The sequence below is a fragment of the Somniosus microcephalus genome, chromosome 12, assembly GCF_052327205.1.
Source record: "Somniosus microcephalus isolate GS21.2 chromosome 12, FLI_Smic_1.0, whole genome shotgun sequence".
In the NCBI taxonomy this organism is placed as follows: Eukaryota; Metazoa; Chordata; class Chondrichthyes; order Squaliformes; family Somniosidae; genus Somniosus; species Somniosus microcephalus.
The window spans coordinates 128,613,668-128,634,464 of record NC_140998.1 but is presented as its reverse complement, the minus strand read 5'-3'; the positions used below and the strand labels follow the sequence as shown (position 1 = coordinate 128,634,464).

The 20,797-nt window shown below is 44.1% G+C and overlaps 1 protein-coding gene across 23 annotated transcripts in view; it reads left to right on the top strand.

The window, feature by feature from the left end:
* The window catches only part of LOC147109520 (alpha-(1,6)-fucosyltransferase), a 993,309-nt gene that overhangs the window by 728,956 nt on the left and 243,556 nt on the right, over window positions 1–20,797 (top strand). For all 23 annotated transcript variants that reach the window (XM_086003552.1, XM_086003543.1, XM_086003541.1 and 20 more), the window contains one exon: window positions 10,826–11,264. In XM_086003552.1, coding sequence (XP_085859678.1) covers window positions 11,062–11,264 — 203 coding nt within the window. In that variant the 5' untranslated portion in view covers window positions 10,826–11,061. The remainder of the gene's footprint in view (window positions 1–10,825; window positions 11,265–20,797) is intronic.

Here is a 20,797-nt window from a genome sequence, read left to right as displayed (position 1 = left end):
TCTTATCTTTGAGATTGGGCAGATTCGACAGTCATACATTGAAATGTCGAATCATTTAAAAGTTGAAAACATTGGCTTAAATATTTAACGTGGAATTTTGTTATTTATAAAATGCATAGCTCTGGATCTTGAAGTAATTACACATCTTCACTAACTTTAGAATAATATGGATTCTCCAGCTTTCTATTGGATGTTTTCTGTATGACAGTGATTAGCTAGAAGGGCCAAGGTCAAATGTGAATGAATGAATTGTTGCCTTTCATACCACCCCGAAGCTCTCTTGTTTGCAGAATAAATGTTTATTCAAGAAATGGCAGTTCATGCAGACACCAATAAAATGATTCACATGAGTCCTTGAACCTGTCTATTAAATTTGCTATTATAGTACCAACGATCCCACAGATTGTTACTAGTAATAATGCTTTTATTTGACAGCTTTGCATAAAATCAAAATCGGTGCATGCCAGGTCATTGACTTACACTGATGACTTGTGTGATAGCTGTAAATGAAGTACTTCCTCAATTCATTCAAGATAGCAAGGTGCAAAGATTACAAAATTAAAAGCTCCATATCTGAGCGCATGCAGCATTCGTAACAAGATTAAATTTGCTATTATAGTACCAACGATCCCACAGATAGATGAGTTGACAGCACAAATAGAAATAAATGGGTATGATCTGATAGCCATTACAGAGATGTGGTTGCAAGGTGACCAAGGCTGGGAACTGAATATTCAGGGGTATTTGCCATTTCATAAGGATAGGCAGAAAGGAAAAGGAGGTGGTATAGCTCTGTTAATAAGAGATGAGATCAGTGCAGTAATGAGAAATTATATTGGCCTAAAAGATCAAGACGTAGAATCAGTTTGGGTGGAGATAAGAAATAATAAGGGTAAGAAGTCACTGGTGGGAGTGGTCTACAGGCCCTCCAAATAGTAGCCACACTGTAGGACAGAGTATAAATCAAGAAATAATAGAGGCTTGTAAGAAAGGTACGACTATAATCATGGGAGATTTAATCTTCATATTGATTGGACAAAGCAAATTGACGAAGGTAGACTTGAGGAAGAGTTCTTAGAGTGTATACAGCATGGTTTCTTGGAACAATATGTTGTGGAACCAACCAGGGAGAAAACTATTGTAGATCTGGTAATGTGTAACGAGGCTGAATTAATTAATGATCTCAAAGTGAAGGATTCTCTTGGGAAGAGTGATCACAGCATGGTAGATTTTCAAATTCAGTTTGAGGGTGAGAAAGCTCGGTCTCAAACTAGTGTCCTGAACTTAAACAGAGGTAATTACAAAGGTATGAAGGCAGACTTGGTTAAAGTGGTCTGGGAAAATATATTACAGGGTAAGACTGTAGAAAAGCAATGGCAAACATTTAAGGAGATATTTCATAACTCTCAGCAAAGATATACTGTATTCCAGTGAGAAAGAAAGACTCTAAGAGAAGGATGAACCATCCATGGCTAACTGAGGAAGTAAAGGATGGTATCAAATTGAAAACAAAAGCATACAATGTTGCGAAGAATAGTGAAAGGCAAGAGGATTGGGACATTTTCAAAAAGCTGCAAAGGACAACTAAAAAAATGAGAGAGAGAAGATAGCTTATGAGAGTAAGCTAGCAAGAAATATAAAAACAGACAGTAAGAGCTTCTACAGGAATATAAAAAGGAAGAGAGTAGCTAAAGTAAATGTTGGTCCCCTAGAGGATGAGTCTGGGGAATTAATAATGGGAAACAGGGAAATGGTGGAGACTTTGAACGAATATTTTATATCGGTCTTCACGGTAGAAGACACTAAAAGTATCCCAATAATGGATAATCAAGGGGCTATTGGGGTCGGGTGGGGAACTTAAAACAATCACTATCACTAGAGAGAAAGTACTAGGCAAACTAATGGGACTAAAGGTGGACAAGTCCCCTGGACCCGATGGCGTGCATCCTAGAGTCTAGATGCATTGGTTGTCATCTACCAAAATTCCCTGGATTCTGGAGAGGCCCCAGCGGACTGGAGAACCGCAAATGTAACGCCCCTATTTAAGAAAGGAGGGAGACAGAAAGCAGGCAACTATCGACCAGTTAGCCTAACATCTGTCATTGGGAAAATGCTGGAGTCCATCATTAAGGAAGTGGTAGCAGGACATTTAGAAAATCATAATATAGTCAAGCAGAGTCAGCATGGTTTTATGAAAGGGAAATCATGTTTGACAAATGTGCTGGAGTTCTTTGAGGATGTAACAAGCAGGGTGGATAAAGAAGAACCAGTAGATGTCATGTATTTGGATTTCCAGAAGGCATTTGATAAGGTGCCACATAAAAGGTTACTGCACAAAATAAGAGCTCACGGAGTTGGGGGTAATATATTAGCATGGATAAAGAATTGGCTAACTAACAGAAAACAAAGAGTAGGGATAAACAGATCATTGTCAGGTTGGCAAACTGTAACTAGTGGGGTGCCGCAGGGATCAGTGCTGGGGCCTCAACTATTTACAATCTATATTAATGACTTGGATGCAGGGACTGAGTGTAATGTAGCCAAATTTGCTGCTGATACAATGATAGGAGGGAAAGCAAATTGTGTGGAGGACGCAAAGAATCTCCAAAGGGATATAGACAGGTTAAGCGAGTGGGCAAAAATCTGGCAGATGGAGTTTAATGTGGGAAAATGCGAGGTTATCCACTTTGGTAGGAAAAATAAAAAAGCAAATTATTATTTAAATAGGGAGAGATTATAAAATGCTGAGGTACAGAGGGATCTGGGTGTCCTTGTACGTGAATCACAAAAAGTTAGCATGCAGGTACAGCAAGTAATTAGGAAGGCAAATGGAATGTTGGCCTTTATTGCAAAGGGAATGGAGTATAAAAGTAAGGAAGTCCTGTTACAACTGTACAGGGCGTTGGTGAGACCACACCTGGAGTACTGCGTACAGTTTTGGTCTCCTTATTTAAGGAAGGATGTATTTGCATTGGAGGCAGTTCAGAGAAGGTTCATGAAGTTGATTCCAGAGATGAAGGGGTTGTCTTATGAAGAAAGGTTGAGCAGGTTGGGCCTATACTCATTGAAGTTTAGAAGAATGAGAGGGGATCTTATTGAAACATAATATTTTGAAGGGGCTTGACACGGTAGATGCAGAGAGGATGTTTCCCCTCATGGGGGAATCTAGAACTAGGGGGCATAACTTCAGCATAAGGGGGCTCCCTTTTAAATCGGAAATGAGGAGGAATTTCTTCTCTGAGGGTCGTGAATCTTTGGAATTCTCTTCCCCAGAGAGCTGTGGAGGCTGGGTCATTGAATATATTTAAGGTGGAGATAGACAAATTTTTGAAAGGTAAGGGAGTCGAGGGTTATGGGGAGCGGGCAGGGAAGTGGAGTTCAGGCCAAGATCAGATCAGCCATGATCTTATTGAATGGCGGAGCAGGCTCGAGGGGCCAAATGACCTACTCCTGCTCCTACATCTTATGTTCTTATGTCTTATGTTCAAAAATCGTTAAGCACAGTGCAGCATTTGATTCATTCACATCATATATGCCCAGACTTGCAGTCAGTGGCGAAGGGACGCCACTCACCACTGCCCTCAAAGGAAGTTGCCCACATAGATTTAGTGGGCTCTGCGGCATTGATTTATCTTATTCCGTCCTCAGTTTCAATCTGGCGCCATCTATAGGGGAACTGTGGCATCCAGGAACTGTGAAGTCATCAAGCAGGCTGAGCAGCCGATCAGATCGAAGAAAAACCAGAGGAAACCAGGAAATAAAAAGCACTGATTATCATTCACTTTTTAATCATTTTACAGAAAGCGAAATGAAGGTTGAGACATACACATGGGATTAAGGTAGAAGCTGAAATATTATAAACAAACTTTTTAAATTACCTTTAAAAATCTATAGAACTTATATCATGGAATGAAGGGAAAGACACTCCACACTTATAAAATTAGTTTTTCAGGGTCAGAGAGGTTGTTCAGCAATAATTATGACTTGGTACGCCGTTAAAAATTCAGTTACACCTCATTCAACAAGGCTTAGCATTTTCAATGTTTTTTACAACAAGAATAGTGCGTAAAAAGTTGAAGTTCACGTCAAATCACTGATTCTGTGTTGATAGCATCTGCAAAATCTGCAACAATGCCCCCTGTGGAGGAGCAGGGTATCACTGACGGCAACTTCCAGATTTCCGCCATTCATTGCCGTCAGTTTTGCAAAGTAATGACGGCAAGCGCTGACAGTTTCGCTGTCATTTCAACCACAAATTCCAGCCCAATGTCACCTTGGAGTATATTTGTAGTAAAACCTAGTTATGTTTTTAATGTAATTATTGTGCTGATTTTTTTTATAAAGAAGTGAGAAAGCACAATACTGAAAACTCTATTCCCCCATTCCTTTAAAGCTCATTTCCATTCTAAATGTTTTGGTCATAGATCGTGTCACTGTTGGCAAATTCTGGTAGGCGGCCAGCATGAGTTCTGATCTCAACCTCCTGCAGATGAGGAGTGCTACAAAATGTATATTTTCTTTGTATAAACCATTCAGTGAATCGAACTAAAAACAGAAAATGCTGGAAATACTCGGCAGGTCAGGCAGCATCTGTGGTGAGAGAAGCAGTTAACGTTTCAGGTTGATGACCTTTCGTCAGAACTGGAAAAAGTTGGAGATATAACAGGTTTTAAGCAGGTACAAAGGCTGGGAAAGCAGGAGGGGAGGAAAGAACAAAAGGAAAGGTCTGTGATAGGGTGGAAGGCAGGAGAGATTAAAGTCAAAAGGGATGATGGTGCAAGGCAAAAGTAGATGGTAATGGGACAAGTAAAGAAACAAAAGATGGGTCTAGAGGAGGTGAAAATGGGAATATCAGAATCATCAGCAACAGCTGCTGTCTGAAAAAATGGGGGCCGAGGTTATGATCTGAAATTGTTGAACTCACTGTTGAGTCTGGAAGGCTATAAAGTGTCCAATCAAAAGATGAGGTGCTGTTCCTCGAGCTTACATTGCGTTTCAATGGAACAGTGTAGGAGGCCGAGGTCGGAGTGGGGCGGAGAATTAAAATAACATGAAGCTTGGGGTCACGCTTGCAGACTGAACAGAGGTGTTCTGCAAAGCAGTCACCCAATCTGCATTTAATCTCACCAATGTAGAAGAGCCTGCATCGTGAGCAATGAATACAGTATACTAAATTGAAAGAAGTACAAGTAAATCGCTGTTTCACCTGGAAGGAGTATTTGGGGCCCTGGATAGTGGGAAGGGAGGAGGTGAAAGGGCAGGTGTTGCATCTCCTGTGCTTGCACAGGAAGGTGCCGTGGGAAGGGGAGAGGGTGTTGAGGGTGATTGAGGAGTGGACTAGGGTGTTGCAGAGGGAACGGTCCCTTTGGAATGCTGAAAGAGGAACAGAGGGGAAGATGTGTTTGGTAGTGGGATCACACTGGAGGTGGCAAAAATGACAGAGGATGATCCGTTGAATGTGGAGGCTGGTTGGGTGAAAGGTGAGGACAAGGGGAACCCTATCGTGGTTCTGGTAGGGAGGGGAAGGGGTGAGAGCAGAAGTGCGGGAAATGGAGTGGACACGGTTGAGGGCCCTGTCAATCATGGTGGAGGGGAATCCTTGGTTGAGAAAAAAGGAGGCCATATCGGAAGCACTGGTATGGAAGGTGGCCTCTTAGGAACATCGGAACCGGAATAGACCATTGAGCCCCTCAAGCCTGTTCCACCATTCATTGAGATCATGGTTGATCTGTGACCTAACTCCTTTGGCCCATATCCCTTAACATCTTTGGTTAATAAAAAGCTATCAATCTCAGATTTAAAATTAACTAAAATCTAGCATCAATTGTCATTTGTGGAAGAGAGTTCCAAACTTCTACCACCCTTTGTGTGTAGAAGTGTTTCCTCATTTTACTCCTGAAAGATCTGGCTCTAGTTTTTCCTAGTCCTAGAATCCCCAACCAGCAGAAATAGTTTCTCCCTATCTACCCTATCGATACCCCTTAATATCTTGAAAACTTCGATCAGATCACCCCTTAACTTCTAAATTCTATGGCATACCGCCCTAATTAGTGTAATCTCTCCTCGTAACTGAACCCTTGAAGTCCGGGTATCATTCTGGTAAACCTATGCTGCACCCCAATCCAAGACCAATATATCCTTCCTAAGGTGTGGTGCCCAGAACTGCTCACAGTCCTCCAGGTGTGGTCTAACCAGGGCTTTGTCTAGCTGCAGCATAACTTCTACCCCTTGTATTCTAGTCCTCTAGATATAAAGGCCAGCATTCCATTAGCCTTTTTGATTATTTTCTGTATCTGTTCATGACATTTTAATGATCTATGTACCTGGACCCCCAAGTCTCTTTGGACTGCCACTGTTTTTAGCCTTTCACCATTTAGAAAGTACCCTGTTCTATCCTTTTTAGGTCCAAAGTGGATGACCTCGCCTCTTCAGAGGCGATGCGACAGAGACAGAGAAACTGGGAGAATGGAATAGAGTCCTTGTAGGATGCGGGGTGGGAAGAAGTGTAGTCAAGGTAGCTGTGGGAGTCAGTGGGCTTATAGTAGATATTGGTCGCTAGCCTGTTCCCAGAAATGGAGACAGAGAAGTCGAGGAAGGGAAGAGTCAGAGATGGACCACGTGAAGGCAAGGAAAGGGTGGAAATTGGAAGCAAAGTAAATTCAACTGCTGGGCAACATCTCCTTTGCAAATATCCTTAAGTTATAGGCTCCAGGGTGAAACTTGCTCAGAAGGGGTAGCTTTTACTACTAGTGTAACTTGAACCCAACGTTTGCCCAGGACATTTCTTTTGATGTAACTCCTGCTGACAGGCAAGCAGACCCTAGCTCTGCACTTTGATGCTGTTGCACCATATAGGTAGTCCAGAATCCAGTTGCCTGAACTTGTAAAGGAAAAGTGCAGTGGTGCTGAATTAAAATAATTCCGAACAGCTTTACTCTTGTAAATTGGCCTGGAGATTTCATTGACCGGCAGTATTTTTCAGTTGTATCAGAGCAACAGATATCCTGCGATTCTTGTGATCATTATTGTGAATCAAACCTGAATGGATGAAAGTGTGAAGATGGCTTAACTCTTTGAATGTGTCGTTTCCTCTTTTAACATGCTCAATTGGTTAAGGCCATGAGTATCTAAGCTGTTCAGAACAGGGAAGTTGCAGGTTTGTGCTGGGTTACTGCATGTCAGCCAGGCAATGACATCTATGCCCCTAGGGAAAGAATATTAACAGAAGTTCCATTTCCTATCTCTATCCTTTGACCATCACTCTCCCCTCGCTGAAAGCGCATGTGGACATTAAATAGTATATATGGCACAGAAACAGGCCATTCGGCCCAACCAATCCATGCCGCCATTTGTGCTCCACTCGAGCCTCCTCCCATCTTTTCTCATCTAAATCTATCAGAATAACTCTCTATTCCCTTCTCCCTGAAATGCTTGTCTAGCCTCCCCTTAAATGTATCTATACTCTTCACTTCAGCCACTTCCTGTGGTAGCGAGTGCCACATTCTCACCACTCTTTGGGTAAAGAAGTTTCTTCTGAATTCCCTATTGGATTTCTTGGTGACTATCTTATATTGATGGCCTCTAGTTATTCTCTTCTCCACAAGTGGAAACATTCTCTCTCTATCCACTCTATCAAAATCTTTCATAATTTTAAAGACCTCTATTAGTCACCCCTCAGCCTTTTTTCAAGGCTGTTGATGCAGTTAAACACAGGCTGGTCAAGGTAACTTGGCATCCCTTGGGTTTAGTTAGCTCAGGGAGACCGCGAACACCATGCCCTCGTGGAGAGGTTAGGTTGTTGGCTTTAAGGAAAGCCATGTTAATTTGAGGCTGGGTTCTCAGCTGGTTTGTTTTTGACTTCTTTAGAGAGTAATGTGGATGTGTGGGCATCTGGGTTGTGGGGTGAAGGAATGTCTGGGTTGTGTTAGCTTCCAGACTGCCTAATGTTTTCATGGATTCAGACAGAGTATATGCATTACCCGTTCAAATAGGTAAATGTGCCACATGTTTTAGCTACATGTTTGTTAGAGAGGAGGGTTGCATGTCACCATGGAGTTGAATGCATCATCTTGCAGCTGGCATTGAAGAATACACTAGTTTACATCCTACTGGGGCGGGGTCATACACTGTTGAGTAGGCAGGATTGGATTTCCAGGAATTGAGCATTGTATCAATTCTCTCTAGCCTCCAGGATTGTAGTCCGGAATGACTGAATGCAGTACACATGTACCCTTCCAATAATCTGTGCCCAAGGAGGGTTGAAATTGGTGAAGCATCTCTGGACTGTGATGCACTCAATTTGTTATCTTGGCTTTCTTATCTTCTGCTACAGGTGGTAGTGGTGATATTTTACTTTGCTACCTTTCTCGATACCTCCTCCATTATCTGGAAGAGCTAGGTCTTGTTTCCAGACCCCCATTAGACTTTCTGCATTGCCTCTTGATTTGGAGGCAAACCTGGAGCAAATTGTGACTGTGTTTTGGGGGGTCTTTAGGGGAATGGAGGTGCCATTTTAAGGGGCTTTGTCTCGTATTGGAACTTGTGCAGTGTAGCTGGGTCCTGGAGGATGCTTCTGATTTGGAAGTAGCAGTATTGGTCACCTTGGGTGAGTTGACATTTGTTTCCCAGATGTTGAAAGGGGATAATATGGCCCCTACTAAGGAATTGGCTCAGCTTGGTGATGTGTTGGTATTTGCAGGGGGTTCCCAGGAGTGTCAGTATTTGGTGAAGGTCCCCAGGAGTATGCCTGCACCTCAGAAGTTCGAAAACCACTACTTTACTAGGCTCCACTTAATGCTTCTTTGGCACAAGACACAGACCAGGAGATAAATGGTAATGAAGTGACATAAACATTACTAGTAAGTGTAGAAACTGGCAAACCAAAAGAGAATTAATTATTTTTTGAAACATAACAAATTTTAACTGCAGTTCACACAACACAAATCAGGTAATGCCAGCTGGTTCTAGGTTTTGGACACAAATTATTGGATGGTATATTGTTACAAGATTTCTGCATAAATCTATGGTTTTTATATTACTCTAAGGTTATTTCAGAAGTCATTTAATTTGTTGAAGGTTTCTCATGCATTTTAATGGCCCACATATAGCTCAATGTTATATCCTACAAATGTCTACTTGTTCAATCATCTCAGAGTTTTGTAGATTAAATGATCTTTAAATACACAAGTCCAGAAAGTATTGATGCCTGTCCTTGTAAATCAGGATACTATGATTATTTATTGTGTTGTGTTCTTTCCAACATTGCTTTAGACATCACAGGTATTTGCATGTGTTATAATGTATGCAGCGCACCAATGTTGGGATTCTTTTGCCTCATTAATATAAAAAATATAATATTTTGGATTCGTGCCTACTGAGCTTAACTAATGTTTTATGTCAGAATTTCCTTCGCAGCTTACTGTGGAATGGAATTCTGTCAAGTTGCAGTGCAATTGTAGACTTGGTGAAAGACTGGAAACCAAAGGGAATTCATCCTTCCACAGTATTGTCCAAGTATTTTTTTAAAAAAAGCCTGGCTTTGTTGAAATACCTCCTTGGTATTTGAATATACTCCATTGTATTTAGAAGCTGTGTTGCACCACTTTTTAAATCTAGATTCTTATTGTAGCTTTTTGTAATGTAGGTTTGCATTTTTCTGTTGTGTACAGCCTTTTCTTCACCCCCCCCCCCCCCCCACCCTCCAACACGTATTAGTTTGCCACAGTTCTTGAATATATTGCAATTGAAGCTGTGCTCTCAGCATGGACAGCAAACTTAAAAGAGGTAATTGCAAGTTGTATCATTTTGCAAATCAAGAGCGATACAGGGCAGCAGATGGAGGTATTCAGTCTGGCAATCTATCTGTCACAATAATAATGATTTTCAAAGGTTCCAAGACATATTTACTTCATGTGTTTGAAACTGTTCAGAAATATTATGATGAAACGTTCGCCACTCTTGATGTTGCATTGAATAACCCCATTTGAACTCATGGGAGTTTTGGGCTTGCAGATCACGTGAAAGCTCAGCAGATTATTCACAATTGTTCTTGAAGACTAATGAGCCTAAATGTTAACTTGTTTCCAATCCCAAGTAACTCTAATTTTTAAACATATTTGTCTCTTGTTCTAAGTGACAAAACATTACATTTTGCACACACTGCTGTCAACAGAAGCTCATCATATTAATAAGAAAAGAGTGCTGATTTTCCTCGGGGAGGGGGAGGGAGAGGACCTTCTAGGCACTTGACACATGCAAGACTGGCAAGATGTTGCGCTGGGATCGGGGGTGAAAACAGTACTTTAGCTGCAGGCCTGAGGCCTGCCTCTACCATACATGGAGGTCCAGCTATTAACTATTTACTAGGAGGGTTTGATCATGTTTTTAGAATAGTCTTCAACTATAATTTACTTCTTTGAAGTACACAGAAGACAAAAGTATATTTTCCAATTCATTTTATTAAATTTTCCATTTGTGAGGGCCTTTGAATAATTCTCAGTGCTCCGAGTTAAAACGCAGTGCATCTCTCTCACTGCTACAAGCCTTCAATGCCGCTGCCAATGTATTGCCTTCCTAGCTCAAGTCGATCTACGGATGAATGTTATTTGCTGCGTTTATCGGGAATGATTTTTAATATACTATATGGATTAACCGCATGAACTGAAGTGATTTGCCCTTTTGGAGCTCACAGGGAAGGCCAAGAGATCTGGCATTTCCCCATACAACAGTATCTAGGCTTTCAGTGTAATTGCTTTCATATGTGGACCATTATCTGTAAGTCATATAATTAATCCAATTAAGTGTTCTTTTTCTTCTCTTTCTGCAGAGTGTCGAAATGAGAGGCTTTTAATAAGTGAATTTGCTGGTTGTCAAATCAAGGGGAAGCTTCATTTGGAAAAAGAGTGCTACGAGAAATACTAGGAGCTGTGCTGATTCCTGGCACAATGCGTTGAGGGAGAGAAAGACAGAGATTCATTCATTTCTGCACAGATCCTGAAAGCATGTCAGCTTTTGACCTGTAAGCAGCTACTGTGGAGTACAGAGAGACTTGACCAGCTGAAGATGCGGCCATGGACTGGCTCCTGGCGATGGATTATGTTGATCCTTCTTGCCTGGGGGACATTGTTATTCTACATAGGCGGGCATTTAGTCAGAGACAGTGACCAACCAGATCGCTCCAGCAGAGAACTGTCCAAGATACTTGCAAAACTTGAACGTTTGAAACAGCAAAATGAAGATCTGCGGAGGATGGCAGAGTCGTTGAGGTAGGTAGGAGGGGTGTGAGGTCAGAGAGTGTCAGGGGCTCCAGCTGATGACTTGCAAGAACAACATTGTCTACAACAATGACATTTCAGTGAATAAGGCAGGAGAGAGACTGCACTAGGAATACATTTAACAAGTAATTTTGCTAACTATTGTTTTACAGATCTTTTCACAATGACACTTATTAGTGAGGTCAGGGATGTCATAGAAATACCCATTGGACAGCAGGAAATGATGTATACCTCTTATAATAGAACTCGGGGCACATATAAGAAAGTTATGCCTAGGACACTTATTATAGAGCTGCTGCTCTCTATGTGTATCTACCATATTTTGTCTTCTAACTATACCGTTCTGTAGAGTGAGTATGGTGACGCACTCCATTATTTAAGAAGGGAGGGATGGAGAAACTAAGTAACTACAGACCTGTTAGTTTAGCATAACTTGTGGGGAAGTTACTGGAATCTATCATCAGGAACATTGTAACTGAGCACTTGACAAGTATGAGGCTGATCAGAGAATTAGCATGGATTTGTGAAGGGCAGGTCATGGTTGAGTAATGTAGTTGAATTTTTTGAGGAGGCCACTAGCATGGTGGGAAGGGGAGTGTCTATGAATGTCGGCTACATGGATTTTCATAAGGCATTTGACAATATTCCACATAAGAAATTATCAAAAATGAAAACACATGGAACTGGAGGTAACCATGTAACATGGGTTGCTAAGAGGTTGGGAAGTAAAAGACAGAGTAAAGATAAAGGGAAGGTTCTCTTATCGGATGTGAGAAGTAGTGTTCCCGAGGGATCGGCACTGGGGCTTCAGCTTTTCACTATATTTATTAATGGCTTGGATGAAGGAATAAAGAGTTGTATATCCAAATTTGCAGATGACACTAGGAGGTATAGTAAATTCTGGCTAGAAGCAGGAAGTTATAAAGGAACACTGACAGATTAAGTTCTTAGGCAAAATTGTGACAGATGGAGTTCAATCTGGGGAAGTTTGAGGTCATCCACTTTGGATCCGAGAAAGACAAATCGGAATCTTGACTTAATGGTGAGAGATTAGAAACTGTGGTGGAGCAAAGGGAACTACCTGTCCATGTACACACATCACAAAAGGCTAGGGTACTGGTACAAAAAGTCGAATGGAATGTGAGTCGTTATTTGAAGTGGTTTGGAATACAAAGAGTGGAAGTTCTGCTTCAGTTGTACAGAGCTCGGTCAGACCCCATTTGGAGCACTGTGTTTAGTTTTGGGCAGTGCACCTGAAGAAAAATGTTGACTTTGGAGGGTGTACAGTGCAGATTCACCAGAGTGATACCGGGGTTTAAAAGGTTAAATTGTGAGAACATGTTGCATATTCCCTTGAGTTTCGAAGGTTGAGGGGTGATCTAATCGCGGTGTTTAAAATTATAAAGAATTTTGATAGGTTAGATACAGGGAAACTATTTCCTCTGGTGGGGGAATCCGGAATATGGTGCCATTATCTTAAAATTAGAGCTAAGCCAGTTCGAAATGAAATCAGGAAGCATTTTTTTCAAACAAATGATGGTGGAAATCTGGAACTCTGTTGCCTAAAAGGGCTTGACTGCTGAATCAGTTGAAGACTGAGATTGATATATATTTTTGTTCAGTGAGTGGATCAAGGGGGTGGAGTAAAGGTGGGTAAATGTCGTTGAGGTACAAATCAGCCATAATCGAATAGGATGTCGGAACAGGTTCAAGGGGCTGAATGGCCTTCTCTTGTTCTTATGACACATAAAATGCTTCGCCCAGAGGATCATGACAGTGTGAATTGTTCAGTCATGATGTAAGCACTGATCAAGCATTAATGTACAGAATGACATTTGATAATTTTCTTATACTTTTGTGTACATCATTCATTCCTTGGGAAACAGATAACAGTCTATTAACTCGCCAAGTGTATCAGTTAATTTAAGCAGAAAACAATTGGGCTTCTCCAATAACCTGGAACAGGTATAGGTGCCAGGCTTGCAAAATATCATCGGTACAAAACAAAGACAGACAGATGTGAGGTAATTGATGATTCATCCATGCCAATCCAATAGGATCTCCTATTATTTCACATAATCAATACTGCAATTTATGCACTAAATGCATTCCATTAGTTCTAAGGAATTTCTGGGGGTTGAAGTGTGATTTGTAGTTAATATAGCTGTTTCTATTTAATTAAATTGTGTGTGGTAAGCATTGTCTACAGTGTTGACAGACAAAAGTTAAGTCCATGAAAACTCCTAAACTCCATTGACTTACACAGTCTTTGAATAAGTGAGAAATCCCTTCTTTCGTAATGCATGGAGGACATGGACCATTCTTACCTATCCAACAGTGTGCTGAAGGCCATCAGATCAAATTTAAAACACTGTAAACCATGTACAATTTATCCTTGTTTTTATTTCAGTGAAGGCTGCCTTTGTTCCTTCTGAAAATTAGGAGGACCAGGACAATATTTTGTGCTTTTAACATTTCTCTAGGTCTATTTGTCCAGCAAGTAAGGCCTCTTTACTGCCGTTAAATTAACTTGTCACTCACCATAAACTATTATTTAAATTGCAACTGGAAAAACTGAATGCAGCAAAGAAATGTACCCTTCGTTTTTTTTATTTGTTCCTGAGATGTCGGTGGCACTGGCAGGGCCAGCATTTATTGCCTTGAGAAGGTGGTGGTGAGCCACCTTCTTGAACTGCTGCAGTCCGTGTGGTGATGGTACTCCCACAGTGCTGTTGGGGAGGGAGTTCCAGGATTTTGACCCAGCGACGATGAGGGAACGGCGATATACTTCCAAGTCAGGATGGTGTGTAACTGGGAGGGGAACTTGGAGGTGGTGGTGTTCCCATGTGCCTGCTGCCCTTGTCCTTCTAGGTGGTAGAGGCCACGGGTTTGGAAGGTGCTGCTGAAGAAGCCTTGGCGAGTTGCTGCAATGCATCTTGTAGATGGTACACACTGCAGCCATGGTATGCCGGTGGTGGAGGGAGTGAATGTTTAAGGTGGTGGATGAGGTACCAGTCAAGCGGGCTGCTTTGTCCTGGATGGTATCGAGCTTCTTGAGTGTTGTTGGAGCCGCACTCATCCAGGCAAGTGGAGGGTATTCCATCACACTCCTGACTTGTGCCTTGTAGATGGTGGAAAGACTTTGGGGAGTCGGGAGGTGAGCCACTCGCTGCAGAATACCCAGCCTCTGACCTGCTCTTGTTGCCACAGTATTTATGTGGCTGGTCCATTTAAGTTTCTGGTCAATGGTGACCCCCAGGATGTTGATGGTGGGGGATTTGGCGATGGTAATTCTGTTGAATGTCATGGGGTGGTGGTTAGACTCTCGCTTGTTGGAGATAGTCAATGCCTGGCATGTCTGTGGCGTGAATGTTACTTGCGTCTTACCAGCCGAAGTCTGAATGTCATCCAGGTCTTGCTACATGTGGGCATGGACTGCTTCATTATCTGAGGAGTTGCGAATGGCACTGAACACTGCAGTCATCAGCGAACATCCCCACTGCTGACCTTATGATACAGGAAGGTCATTAATGAAGTAGCTGAAGATAGTTGGGCCTAGGACACTGCCCTGAGGAACTCCTGCAGCGATGTCCTGGGGCTGAGATGATTGACCTTCTACCACCACAACCATCTTCCTTTATGCTAGGTATGACTCAGCCAGTGGAGAGTTTTCCCCCTGATTCCCATTGACCAGTTTTACTATGGTTCTTTGATGCCACACTCAGTCAAATCTGCCTTGATGTCAAGGGCAGTCACTCTCACTCTCACCTCTGGAATTCAGCTCTTTTATCCATGTTTGGACCAAGGCTGTAATGAGGTCAGGAGCCGAGTGGTCCTGGTGGAACCTAAACTGAGCATCGGTGAGCAGGTTATTGGTAAGTAAGTGCCGCTTGATAGCACTGTCGATGACACCTTCCATCACTTTGCTGATGATTGAGAGTGGACTGATGGGGCAGTAATTGGCTGGATTGGATTTGTCCTGCTTTTTGTAAACAGGGCATACCTGGGCAGTTTTCCACATTGTTGGGTAAATGCCAGTGTTGTAGCTGTACTGGAACAGTTTGGCTAGAGGTGCGGCTAGTTCTAGAGCACAAGTCTTCAGTACAATAGCTGGGATGTTGTCGGGGCCCGTAGCCTTTGCTGTATCCAGTGCACTCAGCCATTTCTTGATATCACGTGGAGTGAATCGAATTGGCTGAAGACTGGCGTCTGTGATGGTGTGGACCTCAGAAGGAGGCCGAGATGAATCACCCACTTGACACTTCTGGCTGAAGATGGTTGCAAACGCTTCAACCTTGTCTTTTGCACTCGTGTGCTGGGCTCCACCATCATTGAGGATGGGGATATGCATTGAGCCTCCTCCTCCTCCCGTTAGTTGTTTAATTGTCCACCACCATTCACGACTGGATTAACTTGGTTTTAATCAGGAAAGATTAGGATGGGAGTAATGGACAAATGTAACTTGAAAGCATATAAGGCATAAGTCAGCAGTGTGTTGGAATACTCTCCACTTGCCTGGATGGGTACAGCTGCAATAATACACAAGAAGTTCGACACCACACAGGACAAAGCAGCCTGCTTGATCAGCAGCCCATCCATCAACTTAAACATTCACTCCCTCCACCACCGGCACACCGTGGCTGCAGTGTGTACTATCCACAGAATGCACTGCAGAAACTTGCCAAGGCTTCTTTGACTGCACCCCCCAAACCCACAACATCTACCACTTAGTCCCACTTCTGCGACTTGAGCACCTAAAATCTAGGCTGACAGTCCAGTGCAGTGTTCAGGGAGTGCTGCACTGTTGGAGGTGCCATCTTTTGGATGAGACGTTAAACCGAGGCCCTGTCTGCTCTCTCAGGTGGATGTAAAAGATCCCATGGCAGTATTTCAAAGAAAAGCCGGGGTGTTATCCCCAGTGTTTTGGCCAATATTTATCCCTCAATCAACATAACAAAAAACAGATTATCTGGTCGTTATCACATTGCTGTTTGTGGAAGCTTGCTGTGTGCAAATTGGCTGCTGCGTTTCCCACATTACAACAGTGACTATACTCCAAAGGTACTTCATTGGCTGTGAAGCGCTTTGAGATGTCCCGTGGTCGTGAAAGGCGCTATATAAATGTAAGTCTTTCTTTTTAGAAGGACAAGGGCAGCAGGCACATGGGAACACCATCACCTCCAAGTTTTCCTTCAAGTCACATACCATCCTGACTTAGACATATATCACCATTCCTTTATCGTCGCTGAGTTAAAACCTTAGATCTTGCTACCTAACAGCACTATGGGAGTACCTTCACCTCACGGACTGCAGCAGTTCAATGTGTCAGCTCACCACCACCTTCTCAAGGGCAACTAGAGATGGACAATAAACGCTGGCCTCATTAGCGGCGCCCATATCCTGTGAATGAATTACAAAAAAACTCCTTTGTCATCTCACCAAAACTTGGAAAATAGTTTGCCCTAACCAGTTGGAAAGTGGGATTTTCCAGCCCTGGTATAAGGAAGCAAAACTGATTCTTTAATGTCCATAGTGTAAGTGGATTTGTGCCATGCGACTTCACTTGATGAGAGAAAACGCAATGGGAACTGTCAGTGGATTGAAGCTCATTGTCAGTTGGATTCTTCCTCATACTCACTGCTCCCACCCTCACTGCCCCCACCCTCACTGCCCCCACCCTCACTGCCCCCACCCTCACTGCCCCCACCCTCACTGCCCCCACCCTCACTGCCCCCACCCTCACTGCCCACACCCTCACTGCCCACACCCTCACTGCCCACACCCTCACTGCCCACACCCTCACTGCCCACACCCTCACTGCCCCCACCCTCACTGTCCCACCCTCACTGCCCCCACCCTCACTGCCCCCATCCTCACTGCCCCCACCCTCACTGCCCCCACCCTCACTGCCCCCACCCTCACTGTCCCACCCTCACTGCCCCCACCCTCACTGCCCCCATCCTCACTGCCCCCATCCTCACTGCCCCCATCCTCACTGCCCCCATCCTCACTGCCCCCATCCTCACTGCCCCCATCCTCACTGCCCCCATCCTCACTGCCCCCACCCTCACTGCCCCCACCCTCACTGCCCCCACCCTCACTGCCCCCACCCTCACTGCCCCCATCCTCACTGCCCCCATCCTCACTGCCCCCACCCTCACTGCCCCACCCTCACTGCCCCCATCCTCACTGCCCCCACCCTCACTGCCCCCACCCTCACTGCCCCCCTCCTCACTGCCCCCCTCCTCACTGCCCCATCCTCACTGCCCCCATCCTCACTGCCCCCATCCTCACTGCCCCCACCCTCACTGCCCCCACCCTCACTGCTCCCCTCCTCACTGCCCCCACCCTCACTGCTCCCCTCCTCACTGCCCCCACCCTCACTGCCCCCACCCTCACTGCCCCCCTCCTCACTGCCCCCCTCCTCACTGCCCCCACCCTCACTGCCCCCACCCTCACTGCCCCCACCCTCACTGCCCCCACCCTCACTGCCCCCCTCCTCACTGCCCCCCTCCTCACTGCCCCATCCTCACTGCCCCCATCCTCACTGCCCCCATCCTCACTGCCCCCACCCTCACTGCCCCCACCCTCACTGCCCCCACCCTCACTGCTCCCCTCCTCACTGCCCCCCTCCTCACTGCCCCCCTCCTCACTGCCCCCCTCCTCACTGCCCCCACCCTCACTGCCCCCACCCTCACTGCCCCCACCCTCACTGCCCCCACCCTCACTGCCCCCCTCCTCACTGCCCCCCTCCTCACTGCCCCCACCCTCACTGCCCCCACCCTCACTGCCCCCCTCCTCACTGCCCCCCTCCTCACTGCCCCCATCCTCACTGCCCCCATCCTCACTGCCCCCATCCTCACTGCCCCCATCCTCACTGCCCCCACCCTCACTGCCCCCACCCTCACTGCCCCCCTCCTCACTGCCCCCACCCTCACTGCCCCCACCCTCACTGCCCCTATCCTCCTCACTGCCCCCATCCTCACGGCTCCCGCCCTCCTCTTGGCTCCCGCCCTACTCACTGCTCCCATCCTCACTGCTCCCACCCTCACTGCTCCTACCATTTTCATTCTCCAGTCTTGGGCTATTCCAGTAACTGTTATGCTGGAGCTGACATAACAGGAAAGCATGCTCATGCCTTTGTTTTTGAAGAGATTAACGAGGAGTTAATTGGTAGTTCTGATGCCAGTGTACTCTGTCACCTGCTAGATTTATACAGGATCTCCTGCGATACTGCTCATGAGTAGTCCAGAGCATTATTATGTTGTTTAACTGCTAATGAACTTGTTGTTAACCTGGTTGATCGTTTAAGGCCACTGGCTAAAATAGGCAAATCAGGTAAACTGTACCTCTTCATAAACTTCCGAGGTTAATTCGAGGGCACTTGTCACTGTGTGTAAATTTCAGTTTACAGGTCAGACGAACCGTCTTCATTTTACAGTAATACTGTTTTGCATGTGTAACAAAATATGACACTTTGAAGTATGACAGGTGTGTGCTGAATGCACGACTTATATTTACATAAATAGTGGAGGGTAATTTGGGTTTCACTTTCTCGCATAATAGCAGAATTGCACCTTATACAGTCAGATAGATTACTCTGGCATCTTAATTGAAGCGCTTCAATTGAAGCCTTTACTGGACCATAGTTGTTTTCTCTTGATGAAAATAAGCACTTTGGTGCAATTTCCAAGAAAAATGTGTAAGCTCAGCCCTGGCTTCATTTTACTGTCACTCAAATGAAGAATACACAATTGAAAGAATACAGCCTGCATTTGTTTGGTTCTAATTTGGGGTAATAACTGGATGATGACCACTGCTCCATATGCTCAAGGTGCACTTTGATCTTCAACATGTTGTATTCATGTAAATTGTTTCTCTGTACTTCATAAAGGCCTCATCAGGTTTTCTGCAAACTTTATGACTGGTATTTTCTCATCCCATACTGATATTGCTTTTGAATTAGTCGCTGCCTCAGTCTGTACTATAATAAGCACTCACCAGTGCCAGGAGTCATCTGGTCACATTTTGACACATTGAGCCCTTCAGGTGTGTTGAAAGCCTCAAGCACTCATGCCTGATCAGCCCCATTGTGTTCGCCAGTTCCTCAAAGGATTTCTTTCTCACATGTTCGCAAAATGTGATGTGTGATTTAATTATCTCACTCGATGTTAGGCTCCTTGTTGTTTTAAAAAGGAGTGTACTGGAAGGTTCGGTGAGTTAGACGCGGTTCTTTCACCTGTGGGATGGGTCCTGATCTTGTGGAGACTAATGGGATGAAAGTCTCTACTGTCTGCTGACTAAAAGAGTCCTATAAGAGGTACTTTCTTTTTTAAATCAATCTCAACCTAGTGATCATGGGCTCACAAAAGACTAGTGTCCCAAATCGAGCAGAATTTGGCACTAAGCTGCCAGTCTCAGAGCCCAGCAGGGTATGGCTGGTATAAGAAGTGGAAAATGATAGATGTGCTATAAAGTATATTGCTGAGGTAGAGTACAGGAACAATCTACTGTACCTGAAATAACAACAGAAAATGCTGGAAACACTCAGCAGATCAGGCAGCATCGAGGAGAGAGAAACAGAGTCAACGTTTCTGGTCGAGGACCCTTGGTCAGAACTGGAAAAGGTTAGAGAAGTAACAGATTTTTAAGCAAGTGAGGGGCAGGGGAAGGAAAAGGGAGGAGGGGAGGAAAGAACAAAGGGAGGGACTGTGATAGGCTGGAAGGCAGGAGAGATTGACTGACAAAAGGGATGATGGTGCAAGGCAAAAAGAGAAGGTAATGGAACAAGTTAAACAAAGGATGACTCTAGATGCAGTCCTCCGTGGAACATGGTCCATTCTTCACCACCAATATCTCCCACGTAAAGGAACAGAAATATTCATCAGAAATTAACATACTGGGGATTATCTGTACATTTGCAGAGCTCCAAACTTAAGAACTGTCTGGCAGTGAAAGAAATTTAAATGCAACATATAACAGGAAACAATGAACAATGCAATTTATATTTATCGCAAATGTTGATAGCTTGGTCTTATGGTGATGTGTTGAAACATTCAAAAATAATTTCAGTGGCCTTTCAGTCTGGTTGCTTTTACCCAGAAGAATTAAAATGTGTCTCTTGAGGCACTGCACAGCACCAGCACCAGTCAAGTGAGGCTAATTACAATGTAATTGAGAATAAAATCAAATTGTTAGTTGATTAGTTACCATTTTGGATTTGCTGTGATTTAATGAAAGTACTGTGCCAAAGTGCTGCTTTTGCATTTCGGTGTCAATCATTAATTTACACCCATGTCACGGTGTACTTCCTGATTATAATTAAATCACTTTGTAATTTCGAGACCGCAACTCTTCTGTTCATGCAGGAGGTTATGTGGGGAGCCTTGAGAGGAGGGTAAAGTTGAAGTGAAATATATAAAATAAAAGGGCCAGTTTTTCCAGTTCAGTCGACAAGATCGCTGAGTTCCCAATTTCTGGCCCCTGGTTGGAATCTCTGGTGATTTTCTTAGGTGGCATCGCAC